Raw genomic sequence first — 12430 nt, forward strand, 5'->3', positions numbered from 1 at the left:
CTAGCATTTCGAAGAATCAACCTTTCTTTTTGTCAACTCTTTGGTTTGCATACAGGGCCATAGGTAATTTTTATCGGGGGGGAATCAGCCCTGGGGTCCCGGGGGAAAAAAAGGCAGCAAGTGAATAGCGTAAAATGGCCTGGTCATGAAGGGGGTAAAGCCTTCCGGAGATCAAGCGGTTATATTGCTAGTACGATTCAGTAGAGCAATATTTTAAACATGACCTCAAACTAGCAGTAGGAAACTTCAAAACTAATGTTAGAAAGTATTATTTTACTGAAAGAGTAGTGGATGCTTGGAACAGACTTCCAGCAGAAGTAACAAAACGGTCACCAATAAGCAAATTTAAACATGCTTGGGCCAAACAGATCTATACTCAGAAAAAAAGGTAAAAAAACCCAAAAAAAACAAATATAAAATTAATAAGAGGCAGACATGGTGGACCACGTGGACTTATCTGTCATCACTTTTCTAGATTTCTTCGCTGCCAACAAGCCTTGTTTTTCCTTTTCCAAAACGTCTTGTTCAACTTTAAAATGTCTTTGAAAGGCGTTAATAAAGAAGGATCAAACAAATTTTGCAGGTCAAAGGTCTTCTTCTGGAGAGGAACAAGATATACTGTTTATGAATATATACACTATATTGCCCCAAGTATTGGGCCTCCTGCCTTTACACGCACATGAACTTTAATGCCCCCCCAGTCTTAGTCTGTAGGGTTCAATATTGAGGTGGCCCCGCCCTTTGCAGCTATAACAGCTTCAACTCTTCTGGGAAGGCCGTCCACAAGGTTTAGGAGGGTGTCTATGGGAAGGTTGGACCATTCTTCCAGAAGAGCATTTGTCAGGTCAGGCACTGATGTCGGGGGAGGAGGCCTGGCTCACAGTCTCCACTCTAATTCATCCCAAAGGTGTTCTATGGGGTTGAGGTCAGGACTCTGTGCAGGACAGTCAAGTTCCTCCACCCCAAACTGGCTCCTCCATGTCTTTATGGACCTTGCTTTGTGCACTGGTGTGCAGTCATGTTGGAACAGGAAGGGGCCATCCCCAAACTCTTCCCACAAAGTTGGGAGCATGAAATTGTCCAAAATGTCTTGGTATGCTGATGCCTTAAGAAGTCCCTGCACTGGAACTAGGGGGCCAAGCACAACCTCTGAAAAACAACCCGACACCATAACCCCCTCCACCAAACGTTACACTTGGCACAATGCAGTCAGGCAAGTACCGTTCTCCTGGCAACCGCTAAACCCAGACACATCCATGGGATTGCCAGACAGAGAAGCATGATTTATTACTCCAGAGAACACGTCTCCACTGCTCTAGAGTCCAGTGGCGACGTGCTTTACACCACGGCATCCGACGCTTTGCATTGTACTTGGTGATGTAAGGCTTGGATGCAGCTGCTCGGCCATGGAAACCCATTCCATGAAGCTCTCTACACAGTGTTGCGCTAATCTGAAGGCCACTAATGTGCTAAACTGAAGGCCACATGACATTTGGAGGTCTTTAGCTATTGACATTTGGCGACTTCTGCGCACTGTGCGCTTCAGCATGCGCTGTCCCCGCTCTGTCATGTGACGTGGCCTACCATTTGGTGGCTGAGTTGCTGTTGTTCCCAGTTGCTTCCACTTTGTTATAATCCCACTAACAGTTGAGCGTGGAATATTTAGTAGCCAGGAAATGTCACGGATGGACTTATTGCACAGGTGGCCACCTATCACGGGACCACGCTTGGAGTCACTGAGCTCCTGAGAGTGACCCATTCTTTCACCAATGTTTGTAGAAGCAATCTGCATTCCTAGGGGCTTGATTGTATACACCTGTGGCCATGGAGGGGATTGGAACACCTGAATCCAATGATTTGGAGGGCGGGCCCAATACTTTTGGCAATATAGTGTATGTAACATCAACCGGTTTGCATCCAAACATTGGAGCTCAGATGTCCTACAGCAAGACAAGGAACCGAAGGCTAGCCAAACATTATGGTGTGAACCTCCTGCGCTAATATATAACACAAAAATTAGAAAAACTAAAATAAGAACTAACAGGGATGGTGTGAACCTCTCACACTACTATGCACCAAAAAAATATATAATAAATGAACTAAAAAGAGGAGCTGCCAACATTAAATCATATACCCATGATATAAATACAAAACAAAATCTAAAAGAATGTGGCGCTACCAATATATCCCAAAAAAATGCTAAAGTGAAAAAAGTGCCGCTCTATAACAACCTTAATAAAAAATATATAATATATGCAATAAGCCATGTGAATCAACAATAAATATAATAATCATCAAGTGATGAGACTGGCCAACATTATACAATTTTCTTGAGATTTTTGGTTTAGATTTCCCAAAAAGCATATAATAGGAGGACAAATCTAAACAACGCTTTCAGTTGTATCCAGTTTGTCTTCCTATTATATGGTTTTTGGGAAATCTAAACCAAAAATCTCCAGATTATTATTATTATACAGTATTTATAAAGCGCCAATAGTTCGCTCAGCGCTGTACATTGCAAAGGGGGACAGAACATGTGACAGAACAATACAATACAATGCAAAACATGAGGGGATCGAGGGCCCTGCTCTTTGGAGCTTACAGTCTAGGAGATAATTGTATAATGTATGGCCAGCCTAAGACTGGCCAACATTATACAATTTTCTTGAGATTTTTGGTTTAGATTTCCCAAAAACCATATAATAGGAGGACAAATCTAAACACTTTCAATTGTATCCAATTTGTCCTATTATATGGTTTTTGGGAAATCTAAACCAAAAATCTCCAGATAATTGTATAATCTATGGCCAGCCTAATGCAGGCCATAGATGGGTCGAAAATCGGCCGATTTTTCGGCCGAAAATAAAATCGGCCGATTTTCGGATCGTTAGTGGGCCATTTGTTCGGCCGTTTTTCGGTATTTTGGCAGATTTTTTTTATCGGTAAAGTTGGAAGAAAAAACGGCCGTTTTTGCCGATCGGCCGATTTTCGCGGCAATGATGGGCAAATCGGCCGATTTTTTACCGATAAAAAATCTGCGCATGAGCAGTGACCTGCAAGAGGAAGACAAAAAGAAGAAAAAGAAGAAGAGGAAGAAGAAGAGGATGAAGAGGAAGAAGAGGATGATGATGAAGAAGAAGAAGAGGATGATGAAGAAGAAGAAGAGGATGATGATGAAGGAGAAGAAGAAGAAGAGGATGATGATGAAGAAGAGGATGATGATGATGAAGAAGAAGAGGATCATGATGAAGAAGAAGAAGAGGATGATGATGAAGAAGAAGAGGAAGAAGAAGAAGAGGAAGAAGAAGAAGAAGAAGAAGAAGATGATGATGAAGAAGAAGAGGATGATGATGATGAAGAAGAAGAGGATGATGAAGAAGAAGAAGAAGAGGATGATGATGAAGAAGAAGAGGACGATGATGATGAAGAAGAAGAGGATGATGATGATGAAGAAGAAGAGGATGATGATGATGAAGAAGAAGAGGATGATGATGATGCAGAAGAAGAAGAAGGATGAAAAATAAGAGGAATTCCAGTACGGCAAAACATGTCCCTGCAGAGAGCTCCGCTATTTCTTTGACAGTTCCTTGACATTTACAGCGGTTGCAACATTGTATCTATTTGTTTCCGAATAAAAACATCTGTATCCTAAATGGATACAAATAGATACATTGTTGCAACCGCTATAAATTTCAAAGAACTGTCAAAGAAATAGCAGAGCTCTCTGCAGGGACACTATTTGCCGGCTGTAGATGGGATGAAAATCGGCCGATTTTTTTTTTACCATTGATGGTAACGTCGGCCGCTTGAACGACCGATTTTTCATTTTTTAAAAGAAAAATCGGCCGTTTTTCTCCCCGTCTATGGCCTGCATAAGACTGGCCAACATTATACAATTTTCTTGAGATTTTTAGTTTAGATTTACCAAAAACCATATAAAAGGAGGTCAAACCTAACAACACTTTCAATTGTATCCAATTAGGCAGGCCCTTGCACTACATAGTTGAAGGTAAATCTAAAAGAAATTGGGCAGAAATTGGACAGAAAATTGTATAGTGTATGGCCAGCCTTACACTTGTAGAATTTTGTGATAAAGTAAAGAAATAAGTGAGCGCTTTTTAGGAATTAAAGCAGCTAGGCACACAGGATAACCAACAAAAATCCTCACAATGAAATTATATATACAAATGCAGCGCTAAAAAATATCATACAAATATAAAAAAAAAAAAACACACAATGTTTAAATGTGAATAAAAATAGTCCCAGCAAAGGTGACTTGAAGTAAAAGTGCACACTAACCAGATGTGCACATTAAAAGTACAATGTAGAGATCATAATGCTCATGGGGTAATCATCAGAGTAGAAATGGTGTTTCCTTGGTCAGAGAAGATCCCCGGGTGGTGCAGAGCTGGGCAGGAAGAGTAAATCCTAGATAACCGGGAACAGGACGATGATCCACCTGAAGAGAACGACTCCTCCAACTGGGCAAAAAAACGTATCTTGTGCATCCAGCTAATTCACAAATTGGCAAATATTTTATAGCGCTGCACTTGTATATATAATAACTTGTAGAATTTTGTTTGAACTTTCAGACAGGAAAGTATAAAATTCACTCATCTGACTGTTCCATACTGCCTTCATGGACGTTCTCTGAGATATCTATCCATGCATTCACACAGGTAGTAAGATACACCATGTATTCAAAGATCAGTGTCACTCACCTGTAGCTCGTGTGAATACATAATGTAGCCCCGGAGGAAGAGCCAGTACAAGTTGGTGAGCAGCGATGGACCAGGTAAGTCATCGAACGTCTTTACCTTTTTGTCCGCTAGCCCAGCTGCTGCAGCTCCGCTCACTCCTCTGTGCTGCACCCTCCATACTCTGCTTGCTGCGCTGCACCGTATCCCCTCTACCCCGGTCACTGGCCTGTGTCCTATCCACTCTACCCTGCAGGACTGGGTCCTGGACCGGCTCAGGAACAGGAGCCAAGGCCTGAAGAAAGGAGATATCATGGCTTCTGGAGCTGTGTGATGGCCGCCTGCAGAGCTCCTTACACAATGCAACACACAGGAACACAGAGGGCAGCAAGGAACTCCCTCTAACACTTTCACTGCCGGAGGAAAGCGCACAGCGAGCCCAGCTGGGAAATGAGTAACTCCATTGTAACTGCAGCTAAGCAGCTCTTTTCCTTCTAAAGAAACATTTTGTCTTCTTTGTAGAGAGAAGCCGCGTGAATTTGTTACACTTGAATTATCTTTTAAGAAGAGGACATGTCCAATAGTGAACAGACTTTTTATTTTTTTATACGTGTTTACAATCTTACTCAGACTTTGCTTCATATGAACATCTGCAAAACCCTTTCACACTAATGTGGATTTCACGGCATTTTCCAGTTTGCAGTCCATTTAACATGATTTCCTATGGATCTAGTTCACATCGGTGCGGTTTGGGCCAGTGCGCTTTTTCGAAAGGGTCAGGAACTTTTTTTCCCCGCAGTAAATTGCGTTTATTGTACAATAGACTTTAATGGAACTGCAGAAAAAACTCAAGTGTTGCTTTTTTGATGTCTTACCTCTGGTTCACACCAATGCGTTTTTTTAGTGCTCTTTTACAGAAATGCACTACAGGCCATTTAACGTGGTTTCCTATGGGACACGTTCACCTCTGTGTATATGTATATCTTTTGAGCTGCTGCATTTTTGGAAAGGGTCAGGGACTTTTTTAAATGCAAAAAGAGCATTTATGCTACAATAAAGTTCAATAGAGAAGCTGCTGAAACACATGTAGTGCATTTTTGCCACGTTTTGCGTTCTTTTTTCTGCCCAGCAATAAAATTTCCACTTTAACAAAAAAAACAAAAACAAACAAACACAATGCAAAAAACAGATCAAAAGCAAAAAGCATAGGTGTGAACCAGGGGCAGACTGACAACTCATGGGACCCCCGGGCAATAAGGGATCATGGGGCCCCTGTGTCCTTGCCCAAACTCAAAAAAGCCTATGAAAAAGGTACCAGGGGCATCTCATGGGGCCCCCTACTGACCCCGGGCCCTCAATAGGGGATCATGGGGCCCCTGTGTCCTTGCCCAAACTCAAAATGCCTATGAAAAAGGTACCAGGGGCATCTCATGGGGTCCCCTACTAACCCCGGGCCCTCGGGCAGTGCCTGAGTTTCCAAATGGTCAGTCCGCCCCTGGTGTGAACCAAGCCTTAGGGCTTGTTCACACTTGACTGTTTTAGCAAAGCTTGCCAAATGCCCCTAGAGCGTTTGGCAAGCGTTGGTCTGGCGTTTGCGAAGCGTTTTTTAATGCTCCGCAAACGCCGCATGCGCGGTTTAGCGGCGGTTGCTAGGCGTTTGCCGAGCATAAAAAACGCCCCACAAACACCTATAATGCAGTTTGAATGGTGTTACTGCTCCACAAACGCCCCGCAACCGCGTCGCAACAGCACCGCAAACGCCGGCCGGGCGTTTGCGGAGCAGCACCATAGACTAGAATAGGAGGCTTCAACGCCTCCTGACTCGACCAGAGGCGTCCGTTTTGCCACGACGCAACGCGACGCAAACGCTCCCGTTAGAACAGCACCATGTGCTGTAATGTGCAGGATTGGCAGAGGCATTTGGGAAGCGGTAAAAACGCTTCCCAAACGCCTCTCTGCCGCCTGCACACAACGATAGTGTGAACGTAGCCTTATTGATGCTTTTTTTTTTTTTCTTTTTGCCAATAGGAAAGTTTTGACTTTGATGCAACTTTGAAACAACTTTTTTTGCTAATAGGAAAGTATGACAGTTCCATTTATGTAATGCGACTTTGACGCTACTTGAGTGCCAGAGAGTGTAAAGTCACATTACATGAACCAAACTATCATACTTTCTTATTTGCAAAAACAGCAAAATTTCTGAAAAGTAAGTATGAAATTTGCTCATCTGAAGTTGCTGAAACTACCTGATGCAGCTCTGCATAGAAACCAATCAGCTTCCAGGTTTTATTGCCAGCGTTATGCAGGCCATAGATGGGTCGAAAATCAGCAAATTTGTCGGCTGAAAAAAAAATCGGCCGATTTTCGCACCATTAATGGGTTAATTGGTCGGCTGTTTTTCTGGACTTTGTCAGATTTTTTTGAACGGTAAAGTTGGAAAAAAATTGCCCGATTTTGCCAATCGGCCGATTTTCGCAGCAATGATGGGCAAATCGGCCGATCTTTTTACCGATAAAAAATCTGTGCATGAGCTGCGACCTGCAAGAAAAAGAAGAAGAAGAAAAAAATAAAAAGAAGAAAAAAAAAAGAAGAAGAGAAGGAAGAAGAAGAAGAGGAAGAAGAAGAAAAAAAATAAGAAGAGAAGGAAGAAGAAGAAGAGGAAGAAGAGAAGGAAGAAGAAGAAGAGGAAGAAGAGAAAGAAGACGAAGAAGGAGAGAAAAAAGAAGAAGAGAAAGAAGAAGAGAAGAGAAAGAAGAAGAAGAGAGAAGAATTCCAGTCCGCTATTATATTTGACATTAAAAAGTATTGCGGTTGCAACAATGTATCTATTTGTATCCGGGGGAAAAAAAATCTGTATCCGAAATGGATACAAATAGATACAATGTTGCAACTGCAATACTTTTTCATGTCAAATATAATAGCGGAGCTCTCTGCAGAGACAGAAGTAATTAAATGCTGGCTGTAGACGGGAAGGAAATTGGACGATTTTTTTTTTACTGTTGGTGGTAACGTCGGCCTATTGAACGACCGTTTTTTTTTTTTTTGGTAAAAAACGGGCCGGTTTTCTCCCCATCTATGGCCTGCATTAGAAGCTGATGACGAATTTCCCCCACGAATCATTATCACTCAATTCTGCAAGTGGTTCTGATTTACTATCGCTGTTCTCTAGCCGGTCTAAAACCGCTTTTGATCTAAAGGGACGCTTTATGGACGCCATGGACGTTTCTCAGTTTCCAGGCAGAAAGAACAGTCAAAATGCAGGCAGGGCACAGGACAAAGCACTCGGTACAAAATGTATGTGAAATGTTTTGAAACAGCAATGGCTTACTATGTAAAATTCGTTTTGAAAAAAATGACTTTTTTTTTTAAATTTTCAAATTTCCCGCCGCCAGCGGCACCCGTACGTTCCGACATCACAGGGACCGGAACACGGAAGCCGGATGCCGGCATCAGCCGGAGGAGATGGCCGGGGATGCTGCAGGGGACACATCGTGGGAGTGCAGGACAAGGTAAGTGCTGCAGGGATTCCCTATGCAGCGCCGCATGGTAAGCCCGAGTGTAGCTCGGGGTTACCGCTTTTGGTACTGAAATTTTACCCCGAGCTACACTCGGGAATACCGCCAGGGAGGTTAAGATGGCGGCCGTAGAGTTGGATGTGGGACTGCTTCGACAGGACTTGGACAAGATTTGCTCTTGGAAGTGACGCAGCAGGTGAGCCAGATAGAGGAGACGGTCCCCGAGCATACCTCCTCCCTTCGCTCCCTGCAGACCAGGGCCAGGGCCTTGGAGTACAAAGCTGAGGATGCTGAAAACCATAACTAGAAGAATAATCTCAGTATTGTGGGCTTGGCAGAAGGCAGGAACCAGACCAACTTTGTGGAGGAGTTGCTACACTCTTGCCTGCTGCCCAGTTCTCTCCTTATTTCACTGTGAAGAGAGTGCATCACATCCTGCCTACTCCAGAGTTGGTGGATTTTCCCCCTGACACTCTGATGTTGCGGTTGCTCAATTTCAGAGACCGGGACGATGTGTTTGCGCCGCCAGTGCTGGAGTAGACCTATCAGAATGGTAAACTGCTCATGTTTCCTGACTACTCCATGGAAATGCAGAAGTTATGGAAGTCCTTTGACCAGGTGAAGGTGGAGATGAGAGCTTGTGGCATCCGTTATAGTGTTTTATTTCCTGCTTGACTGCGGGCTCAGGATGGGGAATCTGTTCATTTTTTTTTTTACATTACCCCATGAAGCTACCTCCTGGTTGGAATTTCTGCCTCCTTACCGTTGATTAGTCAAAGATCCGTGAGTTTTACTGCAGCCGAACCTTTCCTTGTGGAACTTGCACTATATGTACTACTAATGCAGGCCATAGATGGGTCGAAAAACGGCCGATTTTTCTTTTAAAAAAATGAAAGATCGGTCGTTCAAGCGGCCGACGTTACCAGCAACGGTAAAAAAAATTGTCCGATTTTCATCCCGTCTACAGCCGGCAAAAAGTGTCCCTGCAGAGAGCTCCGCTATTTCTTTGACAGTTCTTTGACATTTATAGTGGTTGCAACAATGTATCTATTTGTATCCATTTATGCAGGCCATAGATGGGTCGAAACCTAAGTTTGTGCCCCTGGTAATCCCAGGTGACTCAACTTCTGTGAGCCTCTTTCTGCATTACCAGTGGGGACATATGTCAGGCTGTGAAATACCTCTTTCCCAGCTGAGTATATCAACGCATCTTTTGTGCCTTTTGTGACTTACTACTGTTTCACTCCCTCCGTTGGTGCCCTGGGTGACCAGGTGATCCTACATCCTTGCATTTGGTTCTGCAGTTCTACAACTGGTCAAAAGAGGTCCTGCTGGGGTGGGATTTTTCTCAATGCACTGCTCTCATGCCTGGTTTTGTAAGGTTTTTTTTTTTTTTTGGTCTCCTTGTTATTCCCTTGCAAGCTCTGACTGTAACCCCACCTAAGTATGTGCCCCTGGCATGCCCAGGAGAGTCCAGAACCTCATGACTGTTCCAGCATCTCTACAGAAGCCTGTTGGTGGTTACTTCTTTGTGAGCTCGGCCCAGTGACTTACGTCCTCCTTATCTTTTTGTTCCTGTTGAGATTTTGGAGGCCTTATGCGTTCTATAGTCTGGTTAGCAATGCAGGGCGGGGGAATGGTTGATCAGCCATTGCTGGTTTGGTTGGGACTGTTTTTCTGCTTTGCGTTTGTTTTTTTTATTGGGAATATTTTGCCCTTGATGGACTGGTTTTTTACATAGTTATGCAGGCCATAGACGGGTCGAAAATCAGCTGATTTTCTTTAAAAAAAAGAAAAATCGGTCGTTCAAGCGGCCGACGTTACCAGCAACGGTAAAAAAAATCGGCCGATTTTCATCCCGTCTACAGCCGGCAAAAAGTGTCCCTGCAGAGAGCTCCGCTCTTTCTTTGACAGTTCCTTGACATTTATAGTGGTTGCAACAATGTATCTATTTGTATCCATTTAGGATACAGATGTTTTTAATCGGAAACAAATAGATACATTGTTGCAACCGCTATAAATGTCAAGGAACTGTCAGTAGAAATAGCGGAGCTCCTCTTCCTCCTCCTCTTCCTCCTCCTCTTCCTCCTCCTCTTCCTCCTCCTCCTCCTCTTCCTCCTCCTCTTCCTCCTCTCGATAAAAGATCGGCCGATTTGCCCATCATTGCCACGAAAATCGGCCGTTTTTTTTTATCGGTAAAGTTGGGAAAAAAATCTGCCAAAATACTGAAAAACGGCCAAACATTTAGCCCACTAACGATCCGAAAATCTGGCGATTTTATTTTCGGCCGAAAAATTGGCTGATTTTCGACCCATCTATGGCCTGCATTACTGGGCCTGTGGGGTCCTGGGGTTTGACGGTCTGTCTTCTGGGTCTTGCTCCCTTTCAGTACATGTCTTCCTTGTGTAGCCATTATTTCTATGCCTTATGTTCTGAGTCTCTATAGCTTCCTGGAACATCTGGGGCCTTAATTCAGCCATTAAACGGTCCCAGGTCTTTTATTTTATGCGGAAATGTATTCCTTACATTTTGTATCTTGCAGGAGATCTATTTGGCTCTAAGGTGTTTAGTTTTTGTAAACCTTGGGTGGGTTCCCACTGTCATACTACTTATTCCAGCTATGCCCATAGGGTTAGTATGTTGATCCATAAATCCCTGCTGTTCCAGGCCCTTGATGTATGAACTGACCCAGAGGGCAGATATGTTCTGCTGCATGCCCTCATTCATGACAAGAAAATCATTATTACAGGCCTGTATTTACCTTCTCCTGCTAATCCTTCTGTTATATATTGTGATGCAACTGTAGCACTATCCCCATAGGAGTTGCTGAGTTTTGGGTCCCCCTATAGTCCTGCACAGCCAGGCAACATGCATTTTTCCCATTCAGACTTGCATCCAGGAGACAGTAATCAGTCCTTGAGCTTGTGGGTTTTTTTTTTTCTAATTGGGGGAATATAAACTTGGATGGGGTAAGGGGTGTATGGGATGCCCAAGGGAAATGGCAACTAAGGACAACCTCGCTTTGAACTTTGTACAAGTCTCTTTACAGCAAAGATCCTCTTCTGGAAGCTAGCCACCATCTCCTGTAGTACCACCCCAGACCCTAGATACTCCTTATCCAGCTATTCTGGGTGAATCTTGGCAGGGGATCCAGTGCTTGTCACTTTAAGAGAGGACAGTCATGGATAGTAGCTAATCCAGTATCCCACCAGAGTGCTCCTTCCCCTTACTGGCCCAGGGGGTGTAGGGGTACTCAGTCATTCTCCTATGAGCTGATGGGTCGGTGGCTGCTCTAAGGCCTTCTTCTGGGCAGCTTCTTCCCTGCTGCACGGGTGGACCTTGCTCTGAGGTCCAGTGAAGTCCTGAGCTTTCCTCCTTCCAAGCTTCCCTGCCTGTAGATGAGCCCCTTCTCATCTGCACCCCACCCTCCAGGCTCCTGCTCTCCAGCCTCTTTACTTTCCTATTCTGCTTCTGAGCAGGCTCTCACTCTTAAGGGCTGTCCTGACCCCATGCCAAGCCTCCTGTTGGGGATTGGTCGGGATCCCTCAAGAGTGCAGACCAGCCACTCCTCACTCCCGTCCACTGCTTCTAGAATTTTCTCCATGCAATGCTATACCCAAACAAAATTTATGTCCTTTTTTTACCACACAAATAGAGCTTTTGGTGGTATTTGATCACCACTTTTTAATTTTTTGTGCTGCGAACAAAAAAGACCAAACATTTTGAAAAAAATATATATTTTCTCATTTCTGTTATAAAAAATATCCAATAAACTCAAATAAACTCAAATTGTGTCATAAATTTAGGCCAAAATGTATTTTGCTATATGTCTTTGGTAAAAAAAAAATCCCCATAAAGTGTATAGTGTGAAAGTTATAGCGTCTACAAACTATGGTATAGATAATGGAATTTACACAGCTTTTACTTTCTGACTGCCTATCACATTTCTTGAGGTGCTAAAATGCCAGGACCAGGGGCGGACTGACCATTTGGAAACCCGGGCACTGCCCAAGGGCCCAGGGTCAGTAGGGGGCCCCATGAGATGCCCCTGGTATCTTTTTTATAGGCTTTTTTGAGTTTGGGCAAGGACACAGGGGCCCCATGATCCCCTATTGCCTGGGGGCCCCATGAGTTGTCAGTCCACTCCTTGCCAGGACAGTACAAATACCCCCAAATGACCCCTTTTCGGAAAGTAGACACCCTAAGCTATCTGCTAAG

The 12430-nt window shown here is 43.8% G+C and overlaps 1 protein-coding gene and 1 long non-coding RNA gene across 2 annotated transcripts in view; one reads left to right on the forward strand and one right to left on the reverse strand.

Annotated features, from left to right (window-relative positions):
- The window catches only part of LOC149457524 (sterol 26-hydroxylase, mitochondrial-like), a 71972-nt gene extending 66889 nt beyond the window's left edge, over positions 1-5083 (reverse strand). The window contains exon 1 of the mRNA XM_089683570.1: positions 4722-5083. Within this exon, the coding sequence (XP_089539696.1) occupies positions 4722-5012 (291 nt within the window). The 5' untranslated portion in view covers positions 5013-5083. The remainder of the gene's footprint in view (positions 1-4721) is intronic.
- The window catches only part of LOC149457525 (uncharacterized), a 101733-nt gene that overhangs the window by 15789 nt on the left and 73514 nt on the right, over positions 1-12430 (forward strand). The gene's annotated exons all lie outside the window — the stretch shown is intronic.

This window comes from Staurois parvus, unplaced genomic scaffold, assembly GCF_062004578.1.
Source record: "Staurois parvus isolate SC_StPar_1 unplaced genomic scaffold, SC_StPar_1.0 ptg000315l, whole genome shotgun sequence".
NCBI lineage: Eukaryota > Metazoa > Chordata > Amphibia > Anura > Ranidae > Staurois > Staurois parvus.